This window comes from Esox lucius, chromosome 17 (genome assembly GCF_011004845.1).
Source record: "Esox lucius isolate fEsoLuc1 chromosome 17, fEsoLuc1.pri, whole genome shotgun sequence".
In the NCBI taxonomy this organism is placed as follows: Eukaryota; Metazoa; Chordata; class Actinopteri; order Esociformes; family Esocidae; genus Esox; species Esox lucius.
In genome coordinates this window covers 12,314,606-12,338,750 of record NC_047585.1, presented here as the reverse complement: position 1 = coordinate 12,338,750, position 24,145 = coordinate 12,314,606, and the positions used below count along the sequence as shown (strand labels likewise).

The 24,145-nt window shown below is 42.7% G+C and overlaps 4 protein-coding genes across 7 annotated transcripts in view; 1 reads left to right on the top strand and 3 right to left on the bottom strand.

Moving 5' to 3' along the window:
- Positions 1-1,152: 1,152 nt before the first annotated feature.
- On the bottom strand, positions 1,153-10,316 carry rbm5 (RNA binding motif protein 5). 4 transcript variants are annotated; one of them, XM_010893096.4, is made up of 25 exons: positions 10,180-10,316; positions 9,860-9,905; positions 9,058-9,244; positions 8,822-8,977; positions 8,602-8,671; positions 8,077-8,150; positions 7,021-7,104; positions 6,659-6,719; positions 6,224-6,289; positions 5,959-6,119; positions 5,217-5,314; positions 5,054-5,141; positions 4,898-4,972; positions 4,690-4,753; positions 4,491-4,582; positions 4,143-4,272; positions 3,931-4,022; positions 3,651-3,854; positions 3,378-3,518; positions 3,200-3,277; positions 2,911-3,099; positions 2,720-2,794; positions 2,534-2,637; positions 2,319-2,448; positions 1,153-1,740 (listed from the first exon to the last, which is right to left on the bottom strand). In XM_010893096.4, the coding sequence occupies exons 2-25, from the start codon at positions 9,874-9,876 to the stop codon at positions 1,615-1,617; spliced, it is 2,562 nt and encodes an 853-aa protein (XP_010891398.1). In that variant the 5' UTR covers positions 9,877-9,905; positions 10,180-10,316; the 3' UTR covers positions 1,153-1,614. The 4 variants fall into 4 exon arrangements, with proteins under 4 accessions (XP_010891398.1, XP_010891400.1, XP_010891399.1 ...); XM_010893098.4 differs by having other exon boundaries at positions 4,491-4,573; XM_010893097.4 differs by having other exon boundaries at positions 9,058-9,238.
- Positions 10,317-10,506: 190 nt separating this feature from the next.
- On the bottom strand, positions 10,507-16,661 carry LOC105023696 (probable protein BRICK1). The gene is made up of 3 exons (XM_010893095.4): positions 16,448-16,661; positions 11,028-11,110; positions 10,507-10,914 (listed from the first exon to the last, which is right to left on the bottom strand). The coding sequence occupies exons 1-3, from the start codon at positions 16,563-16,565 to the stop codon at positions 10,888-10,890; spliced, it is 228 nt and encodes a 75-aa protein (XP_010891397.1). The 5' UTR covers positions 16,566-16,661; the 3' UTR covers positions 10,507-10,887.
- Positions 16,662-18,060: 1,399 nt separating this feature from the next.
- On the bottom strand, positions 18,061-21,514 carry gpx1a (glutathione peroxidase 1a). The gene is made up of 2 exons (XM_010893093.4): positions 21,095-21,514; positions 18,061-19,703 (listed from the first exon to the last, which is right to left on the bottom strand). The coding sequence occupies exons 1-2, from the start codon at positions 21,317-21,319 to the stop codon at positions 19,350-19,352; spliced, it is 579 nt and encodes a 192-aa protein (XP_010891395.3). The 5' UTR covers positions 21,320-21,514; the 3' UTR covers positions 18,061-19,349.
- Positions 21,515-22,172: 658 nt separating this feature from the next.
- The window catches only part of LOC105023694 (guanine nucleotide-binding protein G(s) subunit alpha), a 62,042-nt gene continuing 60,069 nt past the window's right edge, over positions 22,173-24,145 (top strand). The window contains exon 1 of the mRNA XM_020055145.3: positions 22,173-22,732. Coding sequence (XP_019910704.1) covers positions 22,471-22,732 — 262 coding nt within the window. The 5' untranslated portion in view covers positions 22,173-22,470. The remainder of the gene's footprint in view (positions 22,733-24,145) is intronic.

The window sequence follows — 24,145 nt, the reverse complement described above, 5'->3', positions numbered from 1 at the left end:
ACCAATGAGTTCCTGCGTGTTTTAACATAGTTGAAAACCCACCAACTGACAACCAATCATTTAAGTTTATTTGATCTGTTTGCATTGGTAAAGGTTAACTTAATGCAACACAGTATTGGACAGCAGTGCAAACAGGCACTGATTAGTGTCCTTACTGACCCACAGCTCATCCGACTGATAGACCTAGAAGCAAACCCTGTCAGGCACAGCCAAACTAAGTTCATTCAACCCCCTTCAAAAGCTCACCTGTGGCTCAAGCAGAATCTCTGGTTCAGAAAGGGAGAAGTGCAGCTTCTGAAATGTAAACTCCTACTTGAAGCTGTGTCCACCTAAATGCCATCGTACTGCATGAAAACAGATTGGAAAAACCCAGCCATCATACACATACGCCGAAATAGCTTGTCCTTAGTTGTCCAGTGTGAACGGCAAAGTATCACTTCCCAGCCTCCAACACAGCTCTTTGCAACTGAACCAGTTTCATGCGCTCCTATTAACCAACTACATAACTCCATTAGCCAGATCAACAAAACAAAATGTGAGATTTACTATTGTGCAGACATTTCCTATTACTGTGCCCAGTAGGAGCCATGGATCTGTAGCCTTATTCTGTCTGAACTAGGGTTAGGACAGATAATAGCATGTGTTAGTCAGTGGACTTCGATCGAACCAATTACCACTTTTCCCTGTTCCAGCTGTGTAGAAAACAGGTAATCTATACAGTCTTTAGAACCAGAAAAATAATAAAATCAACATCACCACAGTATAATCTAATGGACAGCAATTGACAGCAAGCTCAAAGGCAACATTATCTACTGGCATAGCAAAGAGGGATAAAGGTATTCCATTACCTCAACAACAAAAAAGATGCTTAAGATCACCAGGGAGAGATGAGCCTCCTGGTGGTAAAGCCTTGCAGAACAGCACAGAATGAGGTACGCGATCACAGAAAATCTAGGGGGATATTAAATCAGGTGGAACTGCTTCACGAGAACTAAAATGTTTGCTGTGCTGACTGTCCAAGGTTGGTATCGGCTTGTAGTCTGAGAGTCATTTGAGTGCCAAAACAATGTGCTGTAACAGCTCCACCTAGAGACTGCAAAGCTTATGAATGTGGACTTCATTCAAACGCATACACAAGAAAGTCCACATGAATTAACTGATCCATCTCATTTAATATTTTATGTACAAAATGAGAACAGATACCATACAAACTGTACAATTATTTGAACGTGCCGACAATACTATTGCCACAGCAACAGGGAGGGGGAGAAAATGTCTATATTTTAAAAATTGTACACAACATATATACAAATAATCAGAGACGTAATTCTTCGTTTTACACTCCCAAATAAAGACAGGCCCACTGACTGTTTTCTTTCTCCCTGGCATTTTCAATGTTACTGAAGTCCACAAAAAGTTTATACCCCCCTCCCCAAAATAAATCCCCTTTATGGAGCATGCCATCCTGCAGCTTTCTCCATGCCGCTCCATCAATCATCTCAAGGCATTCATTTACAGACGACCGAAGCGTGTAAGAGAATGATGCTCAAGGATGACTCCACGTCAGTCCGGAAGGACATGGCTGTTCTTGGGTAGCACGTGGAAGAGGGGGAATCACTCCATTTCTGTAAAGCGGGCAAACATGGCTTTGCGGACTGCGTCTTTGTAAGTGTCTGATGCAGACAGCCCATAGCTGCCGCCTTTGGTTCCCAGACCAGCTCCCTTGGCTCTCAGCTGGGCCTGCAGGGAGACGAACACAGATCTGAGATCAGTAAAGCCATTACAACAAAGGCATTGACATTTTACAACTATTAAAAAAATTGCTTTTAAAATAACCATAATAATATATTATGATAAGACAGCATGGAGGAGTAGGGAGAAACTGTGTGAGGGAGTCAAACTCCGATGGGAAGTTTAACAGTCCAAAATGGGTTTACATTATGGAACCCATTTTGAAAGGTGCATTACTTGTTGCTTTTGGGTTAGAAGAGGACTTCTCCCATTTTATATAAACTTTTCGTGCCACTTTGACATGCCCAAACAGTTGGGTTTTATTTTTTTAAACCAGTGGTCACTGACTGAGCCATCAACTACTTAAAAGGCAACACAATATAAAATGTTCATAAAATCCTCCAAAACACCAAACCAACTCATATTGCGTCGGAATACGATTCTAAATGATGCCTCGGAAACTAATTTTTTGATCAAACTTCCATTGAACCAATTTTGACTCGTCCATTCAACCAAAGATGTTTCTCTGTGAATAGACAAAAACAGAAAGAGGTACTAGGGACAGGTTTAAACTGGATGACATTCACCTCAATAGGTGCCGTGATGCCTTGCTGGTTGCGGCCCAGACCTTTGCCCTCCTGCCATCCCATGGCCTGCAGCATCTTGTTACCGATGTTGTCACTGTTCAGACCGTCCTTGGTGGGTTGTTCATAGTTGCTGTGGAGAGAAGACGTGACAATCATCACCACCCATTATGTTCTCCCCGCTAGATGCAAAACATGAAACATGAACAGCAGCTTACACAACGGGCGCTGGCTGTGCCGTGAACTTCTTCTTCTTGGGCGCCGGTGGTTCTGGGATGCCATATTTCTCTCTCCGTTCCGCGGCCCGGTCCCTGTATTTCATCTGTATACAGAGAGACCAACAGATGATGTAGAAACCGACCTGGTGACGGGCGCCTGGTGGAAATACACGGCCTGTGGCTCACCTCGGTCTCCTTCCTTTCCAACTCGTCCAGTTCAGCCTCACTCAGCTTAGCTCTGCGGTGGACCTCTAGGTTTTGCTGGGAAGAGAAAGACAAACAGGTCCTGCTTTTACATTCATCCGGTAACAGGGGTCGACTTTCGTAATGGCCGGGTGTGTGGACTGAAGTGGACATTCCAGGGTGGAAGTGGTCACCTTGTGGAGGTCCGAGAGCTGCTGGTGGCGCATCAGAGCGTCCTTATTGGGGAACTGTCTCCGGCACAACAGGCAGGCCATCTTCTTCCAGTCTGTGAGCTGGTCCTGATCGCAACCACCGCGCTCTGGTTCTGCGGTGCCGCCCTCCTCTGGGTCACTGTCTCCGCTGTAGGCCGCCACCAGACCCACCTGGGGGTAAGGACATGACCGGATGGTTAACACGCCTCCAAGCAGCAACCGCCACACGACACTGATCTTAAGAGGGGTTCAGTATCTGTCGGTATCTTACCTTGGTGGAGTTGGTTGGAGCCAGTTCCTCTGGACGCTGCACCGCTTCGGACATGAGCATTTCCAGACTGCCGGCCTGCTAAAAGGACAAAATAAATAAAACTTGTTCAGTCAGAGTCAACTGTACTTGCTTTCGGTGACCGAGTTCTTAACGGTTCACGTTAGAACAAAATGCAGACCTTTTTCTCAAACAGGGTGAAGCCGGCATCGGCCGCCGCCGCCTCTTTTCTCTCCTCCTGGCTCACGGGCTGAAAGCTGCTCTTGAAGTTCTCCTTCTGCTTGTTCAGACTCTTAGCCCAGCGCTCCATATCCTTAGCAATCTGGAAGGAGAACAACAAAAGGAGGATGAAAGAGAACGGTCAAACTATGCAACCCAAATTCTTGATGTCGCACTGCAGACAGGGCTGTGCCGATGATGCCTTGGCGAGTGAAGTGGCTCCACCTCTACCTACCTGCTGAGCAGTCTTGCTCTTGGGCTTTTCCGGTTTCCTCTCCTTGGACTCCTTGGCCTCTTTGGACTCCTTGGCCTCTTTGCTGGCGGCTGTCGCCGTGGCGTTGGCCGTCTGCTCCGTTTGGTCGGCTGCCGATGCGGGGACGTACGTCTGCTTCTCGCCGTCCCAGTACAGGTACTGCTGTGTCTGGGAATTGTAGTAGTACTGTGGGACAGAAGGGAACCCATCAGAGCCCGGACGTCCACTCCCAGGCCAATCGGAAGGCGTGGCGCGTACTCACATGGGTATTGGCGTCGTAGTACAGGCCGGTTTGAGGGTCAAAGTAGTAGCCGGAGGACTCGTCGTACTGGTAGGTGGAGGTGTCAGGGACGGCTGTGACGACAGAACGGCAGGTTACGGACAATCAAAACAAGCAGACCTGGACAGAGCAGATGGCTCAAATTTGGATTGCGTTCCCCATTCGGTGCCGAGTCACGTGAGCGGCTGTCTCACCGGTGACAGTGGTAGCACCGGAGAGCGTCGCCGTGGCGGTCGCAACGGTGGAAACCGACGTTGCTACTGTCGCCGCTGCCGAGTGACTTCCTGTCTGTTTTGGGTCCAGTTGCTGGGCCAACTGCAGCGCCTGCAAAGACAATCAGTTATAAGGAGGGAAAAGATAAACCTTTAAGGAGTAGAGACTCCTTTACCACAGCTCCACAGCACAGCAGGAATCTTTACGGAGGGCTTTGGGAATAGAGTAATGTCCTTTGTACACCGAATACATTTTGCTTCAATTAAAACAACATTTGGAAGCTAGGCCAGAGCAGCGCAAGGCTCAGACGTTAAAGACTTGCGACTCACCTGAGCGGCAGCGTGGCTGACGAGGTGTGGTTGGTAGACCTGGGCCCCTTGGGAGATCACCACGGCTGAAGTTGCCGGGATACCTGGGGCCGCTGTGGATAGAACACAGCGTAAAGTCAGCACAACACCGGCGCCTCAGAAACCCATCTGCTAGACAAAGCAGGAAACGTTTAAAAGAACTGAAGCTGAATGTCTTTACCTCCCAGTATCCCGTTTCCCGAGGACAGTTCCGACGTTGCCTGCTGGTAGTAAGCCTGGTAGTCCTAGAACCAGAGGAAGCCAAACTTTTCTAAATGACCGTATCAGCACATTATGCTAGTCTAGTACCCATGGAAAGCACTAAGTCAGGCCACACAATGGAGCATCGGCTACAGAAGCCAATTGCTAACCTGTAGGGGTGGCCGTACCTGTGAGTAGGGAACGTAGCCTTCCTCCAGGTAGCTGTACTCAGAAATCAGCTGTCCTTCAGCTCCCTGCTTCGTCTAGGGAAATAAACCACCCGTGAGTGTGGCATTCACAAAAACAAACGGTCGGGGTTCACGTAAGGAAGGATGTGACGTTACCTGACTGGAGGACCACTGGGCAGCAGCAATGGCAGTGCTGGCCACAGAGAAGGCACTGATCTTGTTACCGTCCGGAAGCAAAAGGTCCCTGGAGACAAAGGAGAGATTAGGTAGCCGTTCCTTAGCCTTACATACCAAAAATCTCCTGCACCGGAACACTCACTTCCTGGCACTTTTGGCATAGTCCACGCCGATGGTCTTCCCATCCAGCTTGAGAGGGGGCTGCAGTCCTTGTAAGATGGTCAGGAGCTGAGAAGCTTCCTGTGATTCAGAAACAGCAACTCATTTAAGACTAGACAAGCAGCCTAACTCAGAGTGGGCAGAATGCTCAGTTGGACACAAGCCCCAAAACAAATGTTCAAAACAGTACTGCGATGAAACGTGCAATCCATGAATAGCCATTGCTGTATATGGGAATTATCAAAATGTGGGAGGGGCTCAGCAATGTCATAAGTTGACATGACAAGCTAGATTGTCATCAACACACCTTCATGTGTTATAAATGAACAGTGTAGCCCTTTGATTGAATTTGACTTTTGCCAGCTAGCTATAATTTTGGGAAGCAAGTATGAAAAATATATAAGTAAATCAAAAATACAGCTGTCATGAAGTTGTGCCAATGGGTGGACAACCAGCTAAGTGACTAAAAGATTGTTGCGATAACTTAGCAGTAACAGCTAGCTAGCTGTGCAATCGTGAGGAAAAACATCTTGGTGCTGTGTAGTGTCTGTCCACACAACCAGCTTTTAACATCACCATATGACCTTGTTAGCCTGTAGGTAGTATATTTCCCATAAATCGAGCCCAAGATAAGCAGCAATACAGGGAAATGAACCTAAAAACAAACAGGACCTCGAACAATGTCAAGTCCATATGCTGGGAGCGAAGCTTCAAGGCTGGCTTACCAGAGGGGAGGAGAGTTGTACAAAGGCAAAGCCTCTGTTCTGGCCCGTCTGTTTGTCCTTGATGAGACGGATGTTGCTGGCCGACAGGTTGGCGTAGGGGGCCAGGGCCGTCATGATGGCTTCTACCGTGGTGAGGGGGGCTATGTTCCTTAGGATGATTGCTGGAGCAAGTATACACAATTAGCAAAACCACCCTCAAAGCCCTGGGGGTCATCTGACATTTCTCAGTTTTGTAAAGGGTGTCGCTCCATGGAGAGGTACTCACTGTCGCCGTAGTAATCTCCACTCTGCTGGGTCTCAGCGACGCCAGTGGCGTTGCCTGTCTCACAATCTGTTGGGAGAGGCAGACAGAATGAGGGCGGGGCATTAGTGTCGCCTTACCCACCGAGTGGCCGTGGCAGAGCCCAGGACACCAGTTAGACCAATGGTTCCGCTCCACACGGATTAGACATCTTCACTACTCTGCCAAAATACGTTTCTCCGCCTAATCGGGCATGTTCACAGTACTAAAAGGGACTTGGACATTGTGAGTGTTTATGGGGAATAATGGAAAAACAACATGCGTTACTTGGGACTGGCATTTCTAAACTATTGGGTCTCAGTGTTCTGTATGGCTCCTGTGCGCAGCCCCCTGTGGCTCACTGTCTCAGGCCATCCAGATGGGTGCAGGCAGTGGCTTCCTGGTTCAGGAACTACTTACCAGCTTTGGATGCTCCACACCTGAAGCACTTCAGCCTCCTCCGGAAATTGTACAGGCCGCACTGCAAGCAACCGGTCACATCATTTTTATTGATAATACAGCTACTTAGGTCCAGGATACTGCTGCCTCAGATGAATAGCAAACTAAAAGTGGCGCAGCATAAGGTACTTACCTGAGCCAAATGCTCACCGAGGCAACTAATGCAATCAGGGAATCCCTACATCTAACACCCTGGCTTAAAAACTCATTTGACAGAAGCTTATTCTGGACAATAAAGGTCACAACAGAGCCTAATGGTGGTCTCTGGGACATAAGAGCGGTAGGGGCGGGGCTGGGAGGCAGGAGGCGATCCAGAAACTTACAGTGTTGCAGAGCCAGTCTTCAAACTTCTGCCGGGGGTTGCTGTAGTGCATGGCCACACTCTTCCCTTGGATTGCCAGAAGTTTCTGTGAAGGGTGGAGGGGGGGAAAAAGGGTGGTCATTTCAAGCTTCCCTGGCTGACATGGGTCTCACTCTAGCTGCACCCAAAGTACAAGCAGTGTTGGCAGGGAGGGAACGGGGGGAAGGGACCCCCAGTTGGCGTGTTTCGGACAGAGAGGAGGATGTGTATGTGAGCTTGTGCAAAGAGGGCTCTTTAGGTGTTTGGGACCCGAGTGTCCAGACTGAGCTGGAGCAGTGTATAATGGGAACATGATAGGAGGTACTTTGACCGGCTTTCCTAGAACCACGGATAAGCTTCCCACAAGAGACTGGATGAAAATGGATTTGCTAAGAAGCACTGCATAAAATCAATCAACTAAAAATCAAGAAAAAAAAACAGGAACTGACAAAGGATGGCTCAAATTGAGGCAGCTAGCCTAAAGAGACAAAACTCACTTTTACCCCCAATGTATCTGGAATATCCAGAAGACCTTTAATATATATTTTTTTATAAGTATGCACTGACTTTGCTAATAGCATTGAGTCAAATTTACTTAATATTACTGTCGTAATATAGCCCAATTAGATATCCTAGGATGAATGCAGACTGCAGCTCTTAATTAGAGCATCTGCCAATGATTAACATACATTTCAAAATATGTTCCTGGGTTCTTAGATGCTACATTGTAAGGTAATCTTACATCTTATTTTTTTTCTGCCATGATTTTATTGATATTCTGTGTCTTATAATCTTAGTCCAACACTCTAAAAATATGGGGGGCTGTGAGGTTGAAGTACTAACACAGAAAGGCTACATAAACCCTAAAACCATGGAGTCTTTATGGATACCATAATCAGATTCCAATAGTTTTCTCCAACTAAATTCCAACTTAAATCCAAACGTCCTTAAGTTAATTCAGTTCACTTTGGTTGCCATTTGGTTATCGTTTTCTGAGATCCCCAAGGTAAAAAACTAGACTTGGCGATTGTGAAGCAACCTGATTGGTCTCCATCCATCGGGTAGCATCTTGCAAGTGATAAAACTCCACGAAGGCGAAACCTCGGCTTATACCTAGAGTAGAGACAGCATTCAAATATAGACGGGAGGAGTGTTAGTCAAAGTCCATGGGCACAAGATTCAAACTATCACAAGCTGCTTCAGAACCCAGGCCGGCAAACAGTGGGCCTTTCCTTTTGGGTTTTGCCATAGCAAAAAAAATCCTGCAGGGTGACACTGGACCATTTTACATCCTCAGTGTGCTTCTATACATTTTATTTGGTTTTATTTTTAACGGGAAACAGAGCGTGACAGGATTATGCGCTCTCACTTACCTTTGAGCCCCACGGTTTAACAGAATTTTTAAATATTCTTTATTGGCGCTTGACATTGATCCCTAGCGAGTTCTTCCGATTTGTATGTTGCTATGGCAAAATTGAAGTCAATTGAAGCAGATTGGCCCTGTGGTCAAAGATGGTGGGGGGGGAGGGGGGCACAGGAACTCCATGGTATGCCTTGGTCTCACCTGTCCTCTTTTTCATCAGCCGGACATCTATTGGCTGTGGTCCCTCCAGCTGGTCCAGGGCAGCTCGGATCTGAAAGGCACAGGAATAAATATTCAAGCTGTAGCCATCCGGTCAGGAACGCTGTACAGAACTGCTGACTTCTTTAGGGTCACTACACAGCCCAGCAGCAGAAAAGAGACAAGGCTTTCTATAGTTTTTTGCAGAGAAACGATAACTTACATCCCCCTCTGTGACGTGTAGAGACAGACCCCGGAGCATGATGGTCTTGCTCTCTTTCTCCTCTCCTGGCTCGCCTCTGTAGTCCTGCTCCGGGTAGTCTCCATCTGAGTGGTAGCCGTCTTCCGAGCGGTCGCTGTTTCTCCGTTTCCGCTCTCTCTGCAGGCGTGGACAAAAGAGTCTATTTTAGTTGCGTGTAAACGGGGCATCTGAAGGGGGGGGGGGGGGCAACAGCATACCTCTGGACTGTCTCTGCTCCCCCGGCGTTCCCCACCGTCGTAGCGTTCGCCGCGCCTCTCTTCTCCCCAGCGGCGCAGGTCGTGCTCTCGCTCCTGGTCCCCCCTCTCTCGCCTGTCGCGCCATCCCGACTCGTCTCGGTCATGATCATTGCCACCGTATCTGCCGCTGCGCTCTGTGCGACTAACCCTGTGCACACATGGGTGTACACCCACAGTCTAAAGCAAGTCCTCATCTGACACACTTGTGCTTCAATAAAGTTTGTTTGGGTGACACTATGGCTAAAGATACTATTACCTAAACCTAAAGGGACTAATATTTAGAAGGTCGTAAATAACTATTACACATTTTATTTAAGCAGAATGCATTAATATCCTTGTTATATAGGACAATATGTTAGGCTGGCAAACTGCCCTGCTTCCTCATTCTAAAACTACGCTTAAAAATAGGCTAACAAGTTTAGCAGGAGAAACGTATTATATTAACACTGGCGACATCTAAACATGGTATTGACTGATGTCCTTTCTCGTCCATCAGAAACCAACAAACGTACGTGGTTGAACTAGCTACAATACCACTTTAAAACAGAAACATGGAAAATCTAGTCTAACCAAATAACTGTATTTTCCTTTAAATATTCTTCCACTCAGAAGTACAGCACAATAACTTCAGTAAATCGCCATTATTTAAGTCTGAATCTAACTTTAAAAGAATCCTGAATACACCTATATTGTAACTGTTTTCATTTGATTAAATGTGCTAATGTATAACGGAAGGAAATAGTTTTTTTATGGGGTTACTCACCGCTTATCAGCTCCCATTTTAATGGTTGCCACGATTTATCAAATGGCTGGAGATAGGTGAAAGTTAGGGAGAAAATTTAAGTTAATTTAGTGACTATTCCAGCCTGTATACCACCATGACAACTAATTAGATATTTCAGATTGTCTACTAAAAGTAGAAGCAAAATGGAGCAGTCATAAGAATGGCTTCAAATTGTTGGAGACGCGACAAGAGCCTGGCAGAGGACTCATAGCTGACGCGTAAATGTTTCCGACAAGATAACCAGCTACATGAAAAACAAAATCGCGTAGAAGATACCAAAACAGCACTTATTAACTCACCAATTCAAATAGGCTTGAGATATCAACCGATGATACAAATATGTTTGATAAATAGAGTTCGAAAATAACTCAAGTACTGGCACATCGCGCAGGAAAAATGGTTGTTTGTCGTCAGCACCTTCTCCTTCCCAAGATGCTTAGGGGCTGCAAGGTGGGAAACGATGCATGGTGGGTAACGAAGTTTAATTCTAGGGAAAGAGGCGTATGTTTTCAAATGGCCATGTAAATTGGTGCTGTCAGGGAATGTAACGTTTTACTTGCCGTTACAGGTACGAGCATGTGTAATAGCAATAGAACATTAATACAAATGTGCAAACAGCCACTGTATCAACTTGGCACTTTATTTTTTTATGATTCTCAACAAGTAAATCAATTGTACAAATGTTTCAAACACAGGTAGATATCTATGCAATATTTTCACTTCATAAAAAAAAAAAAATGCTGTTGTACAGTGATTTCTGGGGTGATAAGCATGTTCTCCATTCCATGATTGAGTGGACACTCAATTCTTGACCAACAAAAATTGATGAAATTGCGTATACATTTAGTACAGAGTTTAAAATGTTACACACAAAACAGTCTGCTAAACATTTTCTAAATAATCAACAAAGGGTCTCAAATGTACAATATACAGTAATTAGATTAAAATAATTCACAGAAAATTAGGAGATGGGGTGTATTTGTTGTTTCAGTAGGCCATCCAGAGCTCTAGGTCAAAGTTTCCCCTTTCGTAACCTTGGGATAGAGAAACACATATACATAATGCTTTTGGCATGTTCCAATTGATAGATCTGTTTCAATACCAGTAATAAAACAACATCATCAAGTTCATGTAGTAAACCACTTACCCGAGCCTCAATGTATTCAATCCTCCTCTCTAAGGCAGTCAGTTTCTCATTAAGAGTGGCTAACCGGGACCGACAGGACATATCTGTAATAAATGTGCATTCAACTTCAGTTTTTTTTATTTCAACATCTTAATTATTTAATCTATTCATTTTATTAAAATTGCCATTCTCTGCACTGATCCAGCAACTGTGAATTTCAAAATCAGACCAGCCTATTACAGTTTGACTTGATTGGTTTTAAAATGTACAAATCCAATTCCAAAAAAGTTGGGACACTGCACAATTGTGAATAAAAACAGAATACAATGATGTGGAAGTTTCAAATTTCAATATTTTATTCAGAATACAACAGATGACATATCAAATGTTTAAACTGAGAAAATGTATCACTTAAAGGAAAAAATAAGTTGATTTTAAATTCCATGGCATCAACACATCTCAAAAAAGTTGGGACAAGGCCATGTTTACCACTGTGTGGCATCCCCTCTTCTTTTTACAACAGACTGCAAACGTCTGGGGACTGAGGAGACAAGTTGCTCAAATTTATGAATAGGAATGTTGTCCCATTCTTGTCTAATACAGGCTTCTAGTTGCTCAACTGTCTTAGGTCTTCTTTGTCGCACCTTCCTCTTTATGATGCACCAAATGTTTTCTATGGGTGAAAGATCTGGACTGCAGGCTGGCCATTTCAGTACCAGGATCCTTCTTCTATGCAGCCATGACATTGTAATTGATGCAGTATGTGGTCTGGCATCATGTTGGAAAATGCAAGGTCTTCCCTGAAAGAGACGGCGTCTGGATGGGAGCATATGTTGTTCTAGAACTTGGATATAACTGTCAGCATTGATGGTGCCTTTCCAGATGTGTAGACTGCCCATGCCACAAGCACTCATGCAACCCCATACCATCAGAGATGCAGGCTTCTGAACTGAGCGCTGATAACAACTTGGGTTGTCCTTGTCCTCTTTAGTCTGGATGACATGGCGTCCCAGTTTTCCAAAATTAACTTCACATTTTTAAATGATCCTTGGCCCAGAGAAAACGGCTGCGCTTCTGGATCCTGTTTAGATACAGCTTCTTTTTTGACCTATAGAGATTTAGCCGGAAACGGCGAATGGCATGGTGGATTGTGTTCACCGACAATGTTTTCTGGAAGTATTCCTGAGCCCATGTTGTGATTTCCATTACAGTATCATTCCTGTATGTGATGCAGTGCCGTCTGAGGGCCCGAAGATCACAGGCATCCAGTATGGTTTTCCGGCCTTGACCCTTAGGCACAGAGATTGTTCCAGATTCTCTGAATCTTTGGATGATATTGTGCACTATAGATGATGATAACTTCAAACTCTTAAGAATTTTTCTCTGAGAAACTACTTTCTGATTTTGCTCCACAATTTTTCGCCGCAGCATTGGGGGAATTGGTGATCCTCTGCCCATCTTGACTTCTGAGAGACACTGCCACTCTGAGAGGCTCTTTTTATACCCAATCATGTTGCCAATTGACATAATAAGTTGCAAATTGGTCCTCCAGCTGTTCCTTATCTGTACATTTAACTTTTCCGGCCTCTTATTGCTGCCTGTCCCAACATTTTTGGAATGTGTAGCTCTCATGAAATCCAAAAGGAGCCAATATTTGGCATGATATTACAAAATTTCTCACTTTCAACATTCGATATGTTATCTATATTCTATTGTGAATTAAATATACGTTTATGAGATTTGTAAATTATTCCATTCCTTTTTTACTCACAATTTGTACAGTGTCCCAACGGGTTTGTATCTATTACATGTTAAGTTAATGAAAATGCAGCTTATATTATACAATTTATATCTACATATTACACACAATGCACATTGAGTTGTGCTCAAAAGTTTGCATACCCTTGGAAAATTGGTAATATACACTCACCTAAAGGATTATTAGGAACACCATACTAATACTGTGTTTGACCCCCTTTCGCCTTCAGAACTGCCTTAATTCTACGTGGCATTGATTCAACAAGGTGCTGAAAGCATTCTTTAGAAATGTTGAACCATATTGATAGGATAGCATCTTGCAGTTGATGGAGATTTGTGGGATGCACATCCAGGGCACGAAGCTCCCATTCCACCACATCCCAAAGATGCTCTATTGGGTTGAGATCTGGTGACTGTGGGGGCCATTTCAGTACAGTGAACTCATTGTCATGTTCAAGAAACCAATTTGAAATGATTCGAGCTTTGTGACATGGTGCATTATCCTGCTGGAAGTAGCCATCAGAAGATGGGTACATGGTGGTCATAAAGAGATGGACATGGTCAGAAACAATGCTCAGGTAGGCCGTGACATTTAAACAATGCCCAATTGGCACTAAGGGGCCTAAAGTGTGCCAAGAAAACATCCCCCACAAGGCATGATGTTCTCATTCTGTTTACGCCAAATTCTGACTCTACCATCCGAATGTCTCAACAGAAATCGAGACTCATCAGACCAGGCAACATTCTTCCAGTCTTCAACTGTCCAATTTTGGTGAGCTCGTGCAAATTGTAGCCTCTTTTTCCTATTTGTAGTGGAGATGAGTTGTACCCGGTGGGGTCTTCTGCTGTTGTAGCCCAGCTTGAATCAGTGACCCGGTGGGGTCTTCTATCAGCTTGAATCAGTCTGCCTTTTCTCCTCTGACCTCTAGCATCAACAAGGCATTTTCGCCCACAGGACTGCCGCATACTGGATGTTTTTCCCTTTTCACACCATTCTTTGTAAACCCTAGAAATGGTTGTGTGTGAAAATCCCAGTAACTGAGCAGATTGTGAAATACTCAGACCGGCCCGTCTGGCACCAACAACCATGCCACGCTCAAAATTGCTTAAATCACCTTTCTTTCCCATTCAGACATTCAGTTTGGAGTTCAGGAGATTGTCTTGACCAGGACCACAGCCCTAAATGCATTGAAGCAACTGCCACGTGATTGGTTGATTAGATAATTGCATTAATGAGAAATTGAACAGGTGTTCCTAATAATTCTTTAGGTGAGTGTATGTACCATTTGTAAAGAAAACATAAGTGAGCAGGCAAAACACATGTCCTTTATTCCTTAAGGGACTCACATTCAACTGTAGACAGGGGTGGATCTTAAGGATTTTTGGCACAAGCCATCTGAGCTAGTAGGCCAAAATTTCCACTAGCCCAGGTAAAATGTTACTAGCCCGGTTTGTAACTCTACCAAGTAACAAACAGGGCTAATAGTTTATAAATGGATGTTTTCTATATATTTTTTCAGTATTCATGTTAATTTAGTCCGTGCACAATATTATAACCACTTAAAATGAGAGAACAGTTTAACTGCAAGTCACCCAAAAATATCCAACAAAGTGTAATTGGCAAAACAATTATATTATTTAAATAGTGCATACAAAAGTATTCACTCAAACCTAGAAAATTCAAATTCAAGACAATGTAACCTTTACTTAAAATTCAATGATTAAGTAAACATTACATAATCATTAATACTGTGTATTGGCCCCTTTAGCATCAATGATAGCATGCAGTCTTTTGTAATAGTTGTCTATGAGGCCCCGAATTCTTGCAGCTGCCCATTTATCTTGGCAAAATGCCTCCAGGTCATGCCAATTCTTTGGTCATCTTGCATAAACTGTATGTTTGAGATCTCCCCAGAGTGGCTCAATGATTTTAAGGTCAGGAGACTGTGATGGCCACTCCAAAACCTTCACCTTTTTCTGCTGTAACCGGGTCAACTTGGCCTTGTGCTTAGGGTCATTGTCATGTTGGAAAGTCCAAGAGCGTCCCATGCACAGCTTTCGTGCAGAAGAATGCAAATTGTCTGCCAGTATTTTCTGATAACATGCTGCATTCATCTGACCATCAATTTTCACAAGATCCCCCCCCCCCCAAACATCAGTGAGCCACCACCATGCTTCACAGTGGGCATTGGCGCAGTAAAGGCTTCTTTCTGGCAACTTGACCATTGTTCAAGTAAAATCACATTGTGCTCCTTGAAACAACCACACCGCATCTTTTTCCAGAGCAGCCTGTATTTCTCCTGTGGTTACCTGTGGGTTTTTCTGTCTTCTGGCAGTTTTGCCTGAAATCTTTCTTGGTCTACCTGACCTTAGCTTTGTATCAAGAGATCCCCGAATTTCCACTTCTTTATAAGTGATTGAAGAGTACTGACTGGCATTTGCGAGGCTTAGGATATCTTTTTATATCCTTTTCCATCTTTATAAAGTTCCATTACCTTGTTACACAGGTCTTTTGACTGTTATTTTCTGCTCCCCATGGCTCAGTATCTAGCCTGCTCAGTACATCCACGTGAGAGCTAACAAACTCTAAACTAATTTCAATTTAAAAAGCCACGTGTGGGAAATTCACCTTTAATTGCCATTTTCACCTGTGTGTGTCACCTTGTGTCTGCAACAAGGCCAAACATTCAAGGGTATGTAAACTTTTGATCAGGTCCATTTGAGTGATTTCTGTTATCACTATGATTTAAAAAGAAGCCAAACAACAATGTGATAATAAATGGCTTCATATGATCACCATCCTTAAATTTTTCAAAATCAATGCCAAAATATTCACAATTTCTGCCAGGATATGCAAACTTATGAGCACAATTGTATACAAGATAATGCCTGTCAATAAAAGTGTATAAGATATGCATTAACCGGGAGCTATCCCAAGGGTTTACACAGGCAACACAATTAAAATCTTTTTTCACTGCTTTAAACCAACCAACTCAACTCTGAATAGATCTGATGTTTGTTGTCAAAAGATCAGAATCAGGCCTGTCTGTACAAATATCGCCTACTTAGCCCGCCAGTTATTAAAAAAAAAAAAAAAGTCTGTGACTAGGACAGGCTACAGTGTGCCACTAGTACTGCAGGATTTTGTCCCACTTAGGCTACAAACTCAGCTACTTAATTGATCAGTTCAGAGATGTTGATAGTTAACATTTGGACTTCCAAGTAAATTGAATCAACAACAGGAAGAGCCTTCTCCAAGACCAGGGTTGACCACCCCTGGGCTAGCGTATGTTACACTGCTGGCAACTGTTCAACAACTAAAACAACTGCTACTTCCAGCTGCTACTAGCACTAGTGTCGAGTCGGCTACGATTAAGCAACCGGCTATTAGTACTAGTAGTGTTGCGTTGGCTACGATAAAGCCACCATCAATGGACTACTCCAAGGGTTATTTTCTCAGATCACGTCAAGCTCACTAAATAGCGATGCCATTACATGCTGAACAATCACGCAAATATTGTTTACGACTACAAACGTTACCAGAAATGTTCTAATTCAAACTACTAGTAGTAGCTAGCTAACTAGGAGTGGTCGATTGCATGTTTAGCTAATAGTTAGCTAGAGTAGCTAGCAAGGTATGCCTTAGCTAACGCTTTCACATTACTTATTTCGATAGTCCTTACCAAATGAATTTAGGAAGTCAGCAATCTTCTTTATGCTACTCGTTATCACCTCTATATACTCGCGATTTGCCCAATCCTGGTGGATTTCTCTCTGAACTGGATCATCCTGGCCGGACATCTTTCCGAGATTGTTTTGCTCAATACTTCCGCTGTCTGATAGGGTGCGCCAATGGGTTTGAGTGGGTTGATAGTCTCCAGTCAGTACACTGCAAAATGTTACTATTAAGATTCCTAGCACAATGACTCCTGAGCCATAGAGTAAAGAAAACCATTCCAGCAACCTACGCAGCTAGGACATATCTTGCATTTTCATAATCAGATGGCTCACGAACCACTAGATTCACGAGACATCAGCTGCAAATGTAAAATAACTTAATAGGTTGAGCTTGTTAGAAAGTTAACTGAATAAGTCACTCTTATCTGCGTCAGCTAACATAACAAGCAAAATCAGTCGAAAATTGTAAGGCCAGCATTCAATTACTAACTTGGACCCGTCTGTCTACACTGCACAGAAGAGCTAACGATGTTGTTTCTGAAATCAAGGACACGGATCGCTAGCTTAAACGAAATATTGCTAGTTAACGTAGCGAACGAAGTCGCGACTTCTGTCCTTGGTGCTGAACAATTAACCTAGCTAGCTAGCTATACCAAAAGCTTTACTATACCTATAGTATTTTGTAGTTAGCATTAATCGTTATACAAACCAGCAAGGAGAATATATATTTAAATAGTGAAACCAGCAATTAAATAACCAACTTGCTTTATCAAATGTTAAGGTGTCAGGGTAAATTTATCTAGGAACTTGTTGGCTAGCTAACCTAAATCTGTTGTTACCGTGTCACTTTACAAAAGGACCTAACTGGGACAATATTCTTTTTTATATGGACACAGATATTTGAGCTCAATTGCAACCACACTGACAAAGGCAACCCAATTTAGCAAATCACAAAAAGCCCATGAAACCCTTCATGCAATTAAAATAAACAGAAATTAGATTTAATTATGCAGAAAAAATTAGTACACCCCTACCTCAGCCATCTCATATAATTACTATACTACAAGTCAGCTGTCCAAAACCTAACAAATGATTTGAAAATCAGTAAAGTGGGAGGGTCCAGCCTTCCTTAAAGATTAGACACCTGGTATGTTTTGGTCTGAACCATATGAGTGTGTGGTAACCAAGATCAAATGTCCTATCTGAGGCATAAGATTTTTGATGTCCACAAGTAAATATGGTTGTATTTTGTGTACATAAGGGATTTTTTAAAATCCATGTTAGAATAAGGCTGTAAAGTAACAAAATGTAGAAAATGTATGTAAGAAAACTGACTTTGATACCAGTCAATATTTTACCACAACTTCTCAGTGGTTAAAGCATTACAATGTCTCCTAGAAGTCTGATACAGTGTAGACTGAGACAATATCTAACTGAAGCTCTGGCGTGAGCATAAAGGACAAATTTCTCAACACCCTTCTTCTCTTGATCAGTCCAGGAAACACTCATGCAGTCACCAACAAACAAAATTTCAGTTTGAAGAACCACATTTAAGGTACAGAGATTAACTTTACAAAATGTATTATTATAATAACTATAGTTAACAACTAATGTTGTGTTGAATTTATTTAATATATTGCTAATCAAAAGGCATGAGGAGTTGAGGCATAAAAATGAAGACTTGACAATCTCAAGCAAACCTAAAGCTCCATTCCCGAAGGATGTACTTGAAGCTTTAAGTTAGTATTACAACAATTTTAGACTGTTTACACATAGTGGTTGAATTAAGCACTGTAATTTCAAATGTTCTCACTAAATGAGTATCACTTATATTAGTTTAGAGACACAAATTGATCACTTAAATGTGGCAAGCACAAACCAGTAAACCTCTTAAGTTGTGTCTTGTACCAAGGGAGCTCTGATATTCAAACTCTGGAGGATCTGGTGGCTAAACTAGAGTTTGAGAATGAACTGAACCATGTATGTGGGGATCAGGACATAGATGTGGAGCCTCTATCACCAGAGGGAGACAGTTCTAACAGTTTGCTAGTTGACAGGAACAGAAAAGGAGTTGTGTCCAGTTCGGAGATATTGTGTTAGAAATGGAGCAGGAGTATGCTCTTTCTGTTCATTACAATGACTTCTTTCCTCAGTGAGTTGAACCTTATTCAGTCACTTATATTCATTTGCACATACAGCTGACAACTTAGTGACATACTGTATGATTCTGGTCATTACAACTCTTTGAGAAAGAGCAAATTTCATGGCAAACCTGTTAGACATTGGAAAGCAAATCTAGGCCCAGTACATAAATGAACCACTGATCTTTGGTGACTGACTGAAAGGAATAATAGAAAAATTAAAAAGATATATATTATTTTGTCATAGGACATGGTTTGGTTCTCTGTTATCTAGGCTGGCATATTTCTTTGGTTTAAATTTAACAGCTTTAAAATGTGTAACTGATATTATAACTCTGATTGTACTATAACATTGATCTGTAATGGTAAATAAAAACAAATTATTTCTTAGTATGATATTTATTTTTCTGCTGGTCTTTGCTATTCACATGCAACACACTACTGTTAGATTCAGGTTCTTTACATGTTAATCAGAAATTCCCATTACAAAAAAATGGTTTTAAGAAATATCTTCATGTAGTAAAGAGTCTAAATGTCAGCAGTATCCAGCAAAGGAGAGCAAAGCCATTTGAAACAAAGGTAGCATGCATATTGCTAAGGAGGCGTAGGCTGATAGCAAAGAGTTGTTACTGGAATGTATGTGATAAAAACAATGTGTGACTGCAGATAAGCAGCTATGTGAAGACGTTTTATGTTATCCCTTTAATCTCTCTTCATCCCTGTATCTATCACCAGCACTGTACCCCGAGAGCTTTGCCAGGGCGGTTTATTTCCCTTGCACCTTGAATAGCTGCTTAATATCTGCCTCAATGTCACTGGTCAGAAATCTTCTGCCGTAACGCTTGTAAGGTTCCCCATCAGGACCGACCAGGAACTTCTCAAAGTTCCAGGAGATGTCGTTTCTGCAGACCGGACTCCATATTATGAACTTAGGGTCACTCATGAGGGCCATGGAGTCATCGCTGGGAAAGGGCAGCTTCTCCTTGAGATACACAAACAGGGGATGAGCATCCTTCCCATTCACGTCCACCTTCTGAAGAAGTGTGAATTTGGGCTCAAAGCCATTTCCTGGACGGACATATTTCAGGGACTTCAGGATCTCATCATTCTGACAATTCTCCTGTTTAGAAAGAATCAGAATATATCATTGTGATTAGGAATTATGCTCTACAAATGAATTATTATTAATAAGAAAAATCACACCAATAAACTTTTAGGCTTTGTATGTTACAGAGATTAGGTTAGTGTAACAATTTTAACAAAATTAAGGAATTAGGTATTGTTTTAATAAAGAGTCATAAAAAGATCACAATCACAGAGCAAGAGGTGGGAACCTTAGCATCCTACATTCCACCCTCTCTGATTTGGACATCTCAGGATCTGCTCACTCTTGGTAGGCTGCTCCTATCTGGTCATGTGTAAAGGATTGTTGTCTGACATGAAGCCTGTTACTACTGGGTTTCCCCATGGCTTGGTTATTGTCTCTCCTCTTCACCTCACTGTCTGTTGGCTCTGTCATATCCTAACATGGTCTTTCCTATCACTGCTATGCAGATGACACTCAGTTCCTTCCCCCCTTCTGACACCCAGGTGACAACATGCATCGCCGTATTCCTGGATCTCCACTTGTGTGTTGGTCATCCACCTCAAGCTTAACCTTGACAAGACTGAACTGCTCTTCTTCCGTGGGAAGACCTGTCCACTTGAGGATATACTCATCATGGTTGACAACTGCAGTGTCCTCCTCCCGCAGTGCAAATAACCTTGGTATGACCCAAGACGACTCGCTGTCGTTCTCTGCTAACATCAAGGTAGTGACTCGCTCCTCCCAGGCACTCGCCATCTCACATCTGGATTGGTCTAGATTTCTGCAACTCAGTCATGGCAGGCCACCCAGTGTGTGCAACCAGGTTCCTGCAACTCATTCAGAATGCAGCAGCCCCCCTGGTGTTCAACCTTCCCAAGTTCTCCCCTGCCACCACGCTTTTTCGTACTCTACACTGGCTTCTAGTTGGAGCTAAAATCCACTAGTGGTCTTGCCTACGGAGCAACAAGAGGAGCTTCAGGTCCCTACCTTTAGGCAATGCTCAGACTCTACATCCCTAACCAGACTCTTCGCTCTTGACTGTAGCGCCCCTTTGGGGCAGTTCTGAATCCACACAGTCAAAACTCTTCTGTTCTGGCACCTCAATGGTGGAACCACCTTCCCATGGTGGCTAGGATAGCAGAGTCTCAACCACCTTCACAAAACATCTGATTACTCACCTTTTCATGGTTAATAGTTCCAATGCCACCACCTGTCTGTTGTCTGCTGTTAACTTTTTATGTTTATTATTTGTATGGTCTTCTTTACTGCACTGAACATTGACAATAACTAATTAATTGATTAGAATGCACTTACTACCAAACTGTGGTTGCTTCACCTAGCTCTTTTAAAATGTTTGCACTTAATGTAAGTGACCCTGGATAACAGCGTCCGCTAAATGTCAAACAATGTAAAATAAATCTTACCTGATGACCAAACTGGTTGCAGGGCACGCCCAGAATTACAAGCCCCTTTTCAGAATACCGTGAATGAAGCTCGTTCATCTGAATGTAGTCCCTGGTCGTTGTTCCTCAAAGTGACGCAACATTTTCAATTAGAACAACTTTACCTTTTAACGAAGAAAACTTAAGCAAACCCCCAGACAGCAATTTAGCTGAAAGTTCATAAAACGCCTTTACGTTCCCAGCCATTTTGGAGAGTGAGCGATGTTTACTGTTATTGTCAAATGAAAGCCCTGTATCTTTCGTACAGCTTAGGGGAGTGCGTACTTCCGAAAAGAGGAGGTGACTCCTAACTCAAGGAAGTGGCAGTTTCTAGACCAATTGTTCTAGACTAATTTGTAAATTAGTTATAAATCTAGTTAACTTATTTTGTTTGGATATGACGATATAGAATTATAATTTTAATAACCCATTTAATTTGTGCAAACATATTGAAGTTATAGTAAATTACCTACATTAAATATAAAACAAGTTTCAAGCCAAGCCAGTTCATGAGTTTGAATCTACTGCCATCTAGTGGCAATATCAGATAGATTTCTTTGCCGACTGACGGTGGATGAGTTGTAGCCAATCACAAAAATCCTTATTCCAACTGTTTGATCCCATAAAAACGGACAGAGGTGCACACACAAACGTTTGTTTTTCTGTCCTTGTTGGGACCTAAGACTTAACAGTGACCCCGAAATCCATGTTCCCTATTTCCTGGCCCTAAACCTAACCCTTACTACAACCTTAACTTCAATAACCTAACATGTATGCCTTAACCTAATCTAGCCCTAACGTTTAGCCTTATTCGGAAATGCCTACACCTAATAAGTGTAACAATTTAGTTGTTTCCTTAAATCTAACCTCCTGAGAGGGAAATCAACATTTTGGGTTAGGGTCAACCCCTCCCCCCCAACCCCTCGGTAGAAATGTATATTGTGAAAATAATTTATTTCAGAATGAATCAGGTGTGCTGAGGTAGGCTATATGAATGACGCAGATCACGTGACTCAAACGCGTGGCTTTTCCTCTGCCTCCCCCTGTTGCTTCTAAAAATTGTAACAGGAAAGAGGAAGGATGAGAAAGGACTTGAAGAACAAAACAGGGCAACAAACAAGCTATCTAGTTAATTAAATCACACTAGAACTGCTGGCCATCCCAGCTTCATATTCGTCAGATACCGTGAGTGGCTTTTAGGTTTTCAGAGGTGCGAGAAGGACACCTTGCTTGCCCTTATTTGCATCGACCCCATGTCCGCTAACGGAATTTGACAATAAACAGACTGTTATCATGATGATGATGTTCCCACGTTCAGTCAGTGTTAGCTAATTGAATTATCACCGTGGCCGCTCGTAATGGGGATGTGTCATAGTTTTAGATCTAGGATAATAGGACCCCACTCGTCGATAACCTACAGCGGGCGAACGAGTGCTAATTCTGGGCTAGATGGCGAGCCGGTGCAGCAGGACAATTGTTCCGACCTGGAGCTTCGGGATCAACGCAGAGTGGAGGAGAAAGCACGGATCCGAGCAGAGATCAAGAGAAGTCGGAACATAGATAAGAGCCTGAAAGCAGAGAAGAGAGAATACAAGCAAACCCATAGGCTTCTGCTATTGGGTATGTTAACCTAATTTACAGTTTTGTCCCCTGCGTTGTGTATGGTCATTCTTTCCAAAGGATCTCAGTTTAGGTGATCATTTTCTAACAAGTAAAGGACTGTGAATGCGTATTAGTTATTTTTCAGTGCTTTTTGAAATGCTGAAATGTGAATGAAGTTAGTCTACGGTCTACTGTATCCATTCTAGTCCCTTACTGTCAAACCACTAAACGCCCTTTTATTTATTTCTACACATGCTTATTATTTTCCAGGGGTATCAAACTTATCTAGTGATATTTCATTTGCCACCTCTACACACCACTGTAGATGATGGTGATTGATGCCAAAAAACACCTTCTTCTGAGTACTTCTTTTGAGGATTATATTGACTTTTTTACAAGTGCAAACAAGATGCAGCAGGGTGTTAGCCATGCGAGTCCTCCAGCCCTGTTCGTAGACTGTTATTAGAAACACAGGTCTGATTGTATAGTTTTTTTGGTAGGTGAACTAAGAAACAACACTTTATCATAGCTTACAGTGGCTAGTACTACCCTGAGGCTAATTTAAGAACAGTGTGATTCTCACATGCTTGCTTTTTGTGCAATGAAAACAAAACACTATCAATTTGAAGAGCTTTTGTAAGCTAAAAGTCTGTATAGCATCTCTTGCCCACATACGTACACAAACACTTAGACAGAGGATAAGTGACTGTAGCCCCTCTGAAATTTCCCAATGTTAATAATAATAATAGGGAAACGTTGGTTCAGTCAATGAAAGGGCACTGGTTACAATCCTTGAGCCAGAAAGGTGAAAACGAATGTTACTGTGCCATTGAACAAGGCACTTAACGCTAATAGAAATTTGCTCAAGAGATTAAAGAATCTGCTGAATTACTAAAATGTAACATCGAACTACTTATGGTTTCTTGTAACAGCTTACTGTCTGAGGAAAATCCTTTTTATATATATCTATCTCTACTTTGTCCTTTGTTATGGATGTTTATTTCCCCGTCCCTACTGTTTTCGTGAAGTGTTACAGTAATTCCATCCTTACATGAAGTGTTAGTAAAGTAAGACATTGGCCTAGCCCTGCATTAAACTGTATTATAAAGGTGTCTAACTAATTCCATTGAGATTTTTAATATTTTTTTTACTTGATGGATAAGGGTCACTGAGCAGTTAGGGTCACCTCACGTGGCTGTCTAAGCCTTAATTGGATACTGATTGTAAGGACAACCTGAAAACCAGTAGACACTAGGCCCTACATGGAATGAATGGAGTGCCTGCTGAATCACAAGGAAAACCTTAGCACTGTTGCCTTTAGAAAAACTGCCCTTTTATCTAAGTTACAAGCAAAGTAGGACAGTTGCAGACTCAAACAGATGAACTGTATGGCCTCTGAGACTGAAATACACTAGTCATGCAGGTTTAAAA

What these genes read in the sequence shown, in the direction of transcription:
- LOC105023696 (XM_010893095.4), bottom strand. Translation starts at nt 16,565, where the DNA reads ATGTCCGGCCAGGATGATCCAGTTCAGAGAGAAATCCACCAGGATTGG. An exon ending in TGACTTCCTAAATTCATTTG is followed by an intron (nt 11,111 to 16,447) that starts GTAAGGACTATC and finishes CATTTATTACAG; the next exon opens with ATATGTCCTGTCGGTCCCGG. An exon ending in TTGAATACATTGAGGCTCGG is followed by an intron (nt 10,915 to 11,027) that starts GTAAGTGGTTTA and finishes CTCTATCCCAAG; the next exon opens with GTTACGAAAGGGGAAACTTT.
- rbm5 (XM_010893096.4), bottom strand. An exon ending in TACAACTCTCCTCCCCTCTG is followed by an intron (nt 5,315 to 5,958) that starts GTAAGCCAGCCT and finishes TCTGAATCACAG; the next exon opens with GAAGCTTCTCAGCTCCTGAC. An exon ending in CTCCAACCAACTCCACCAAG is followed by an intron (nt 3,100 to 3,199) that starts GTAAGATACCGA and finishes CCTTACCCCCAG; the next exon opens with GTGGGTCTGGTGGCGGCCTA.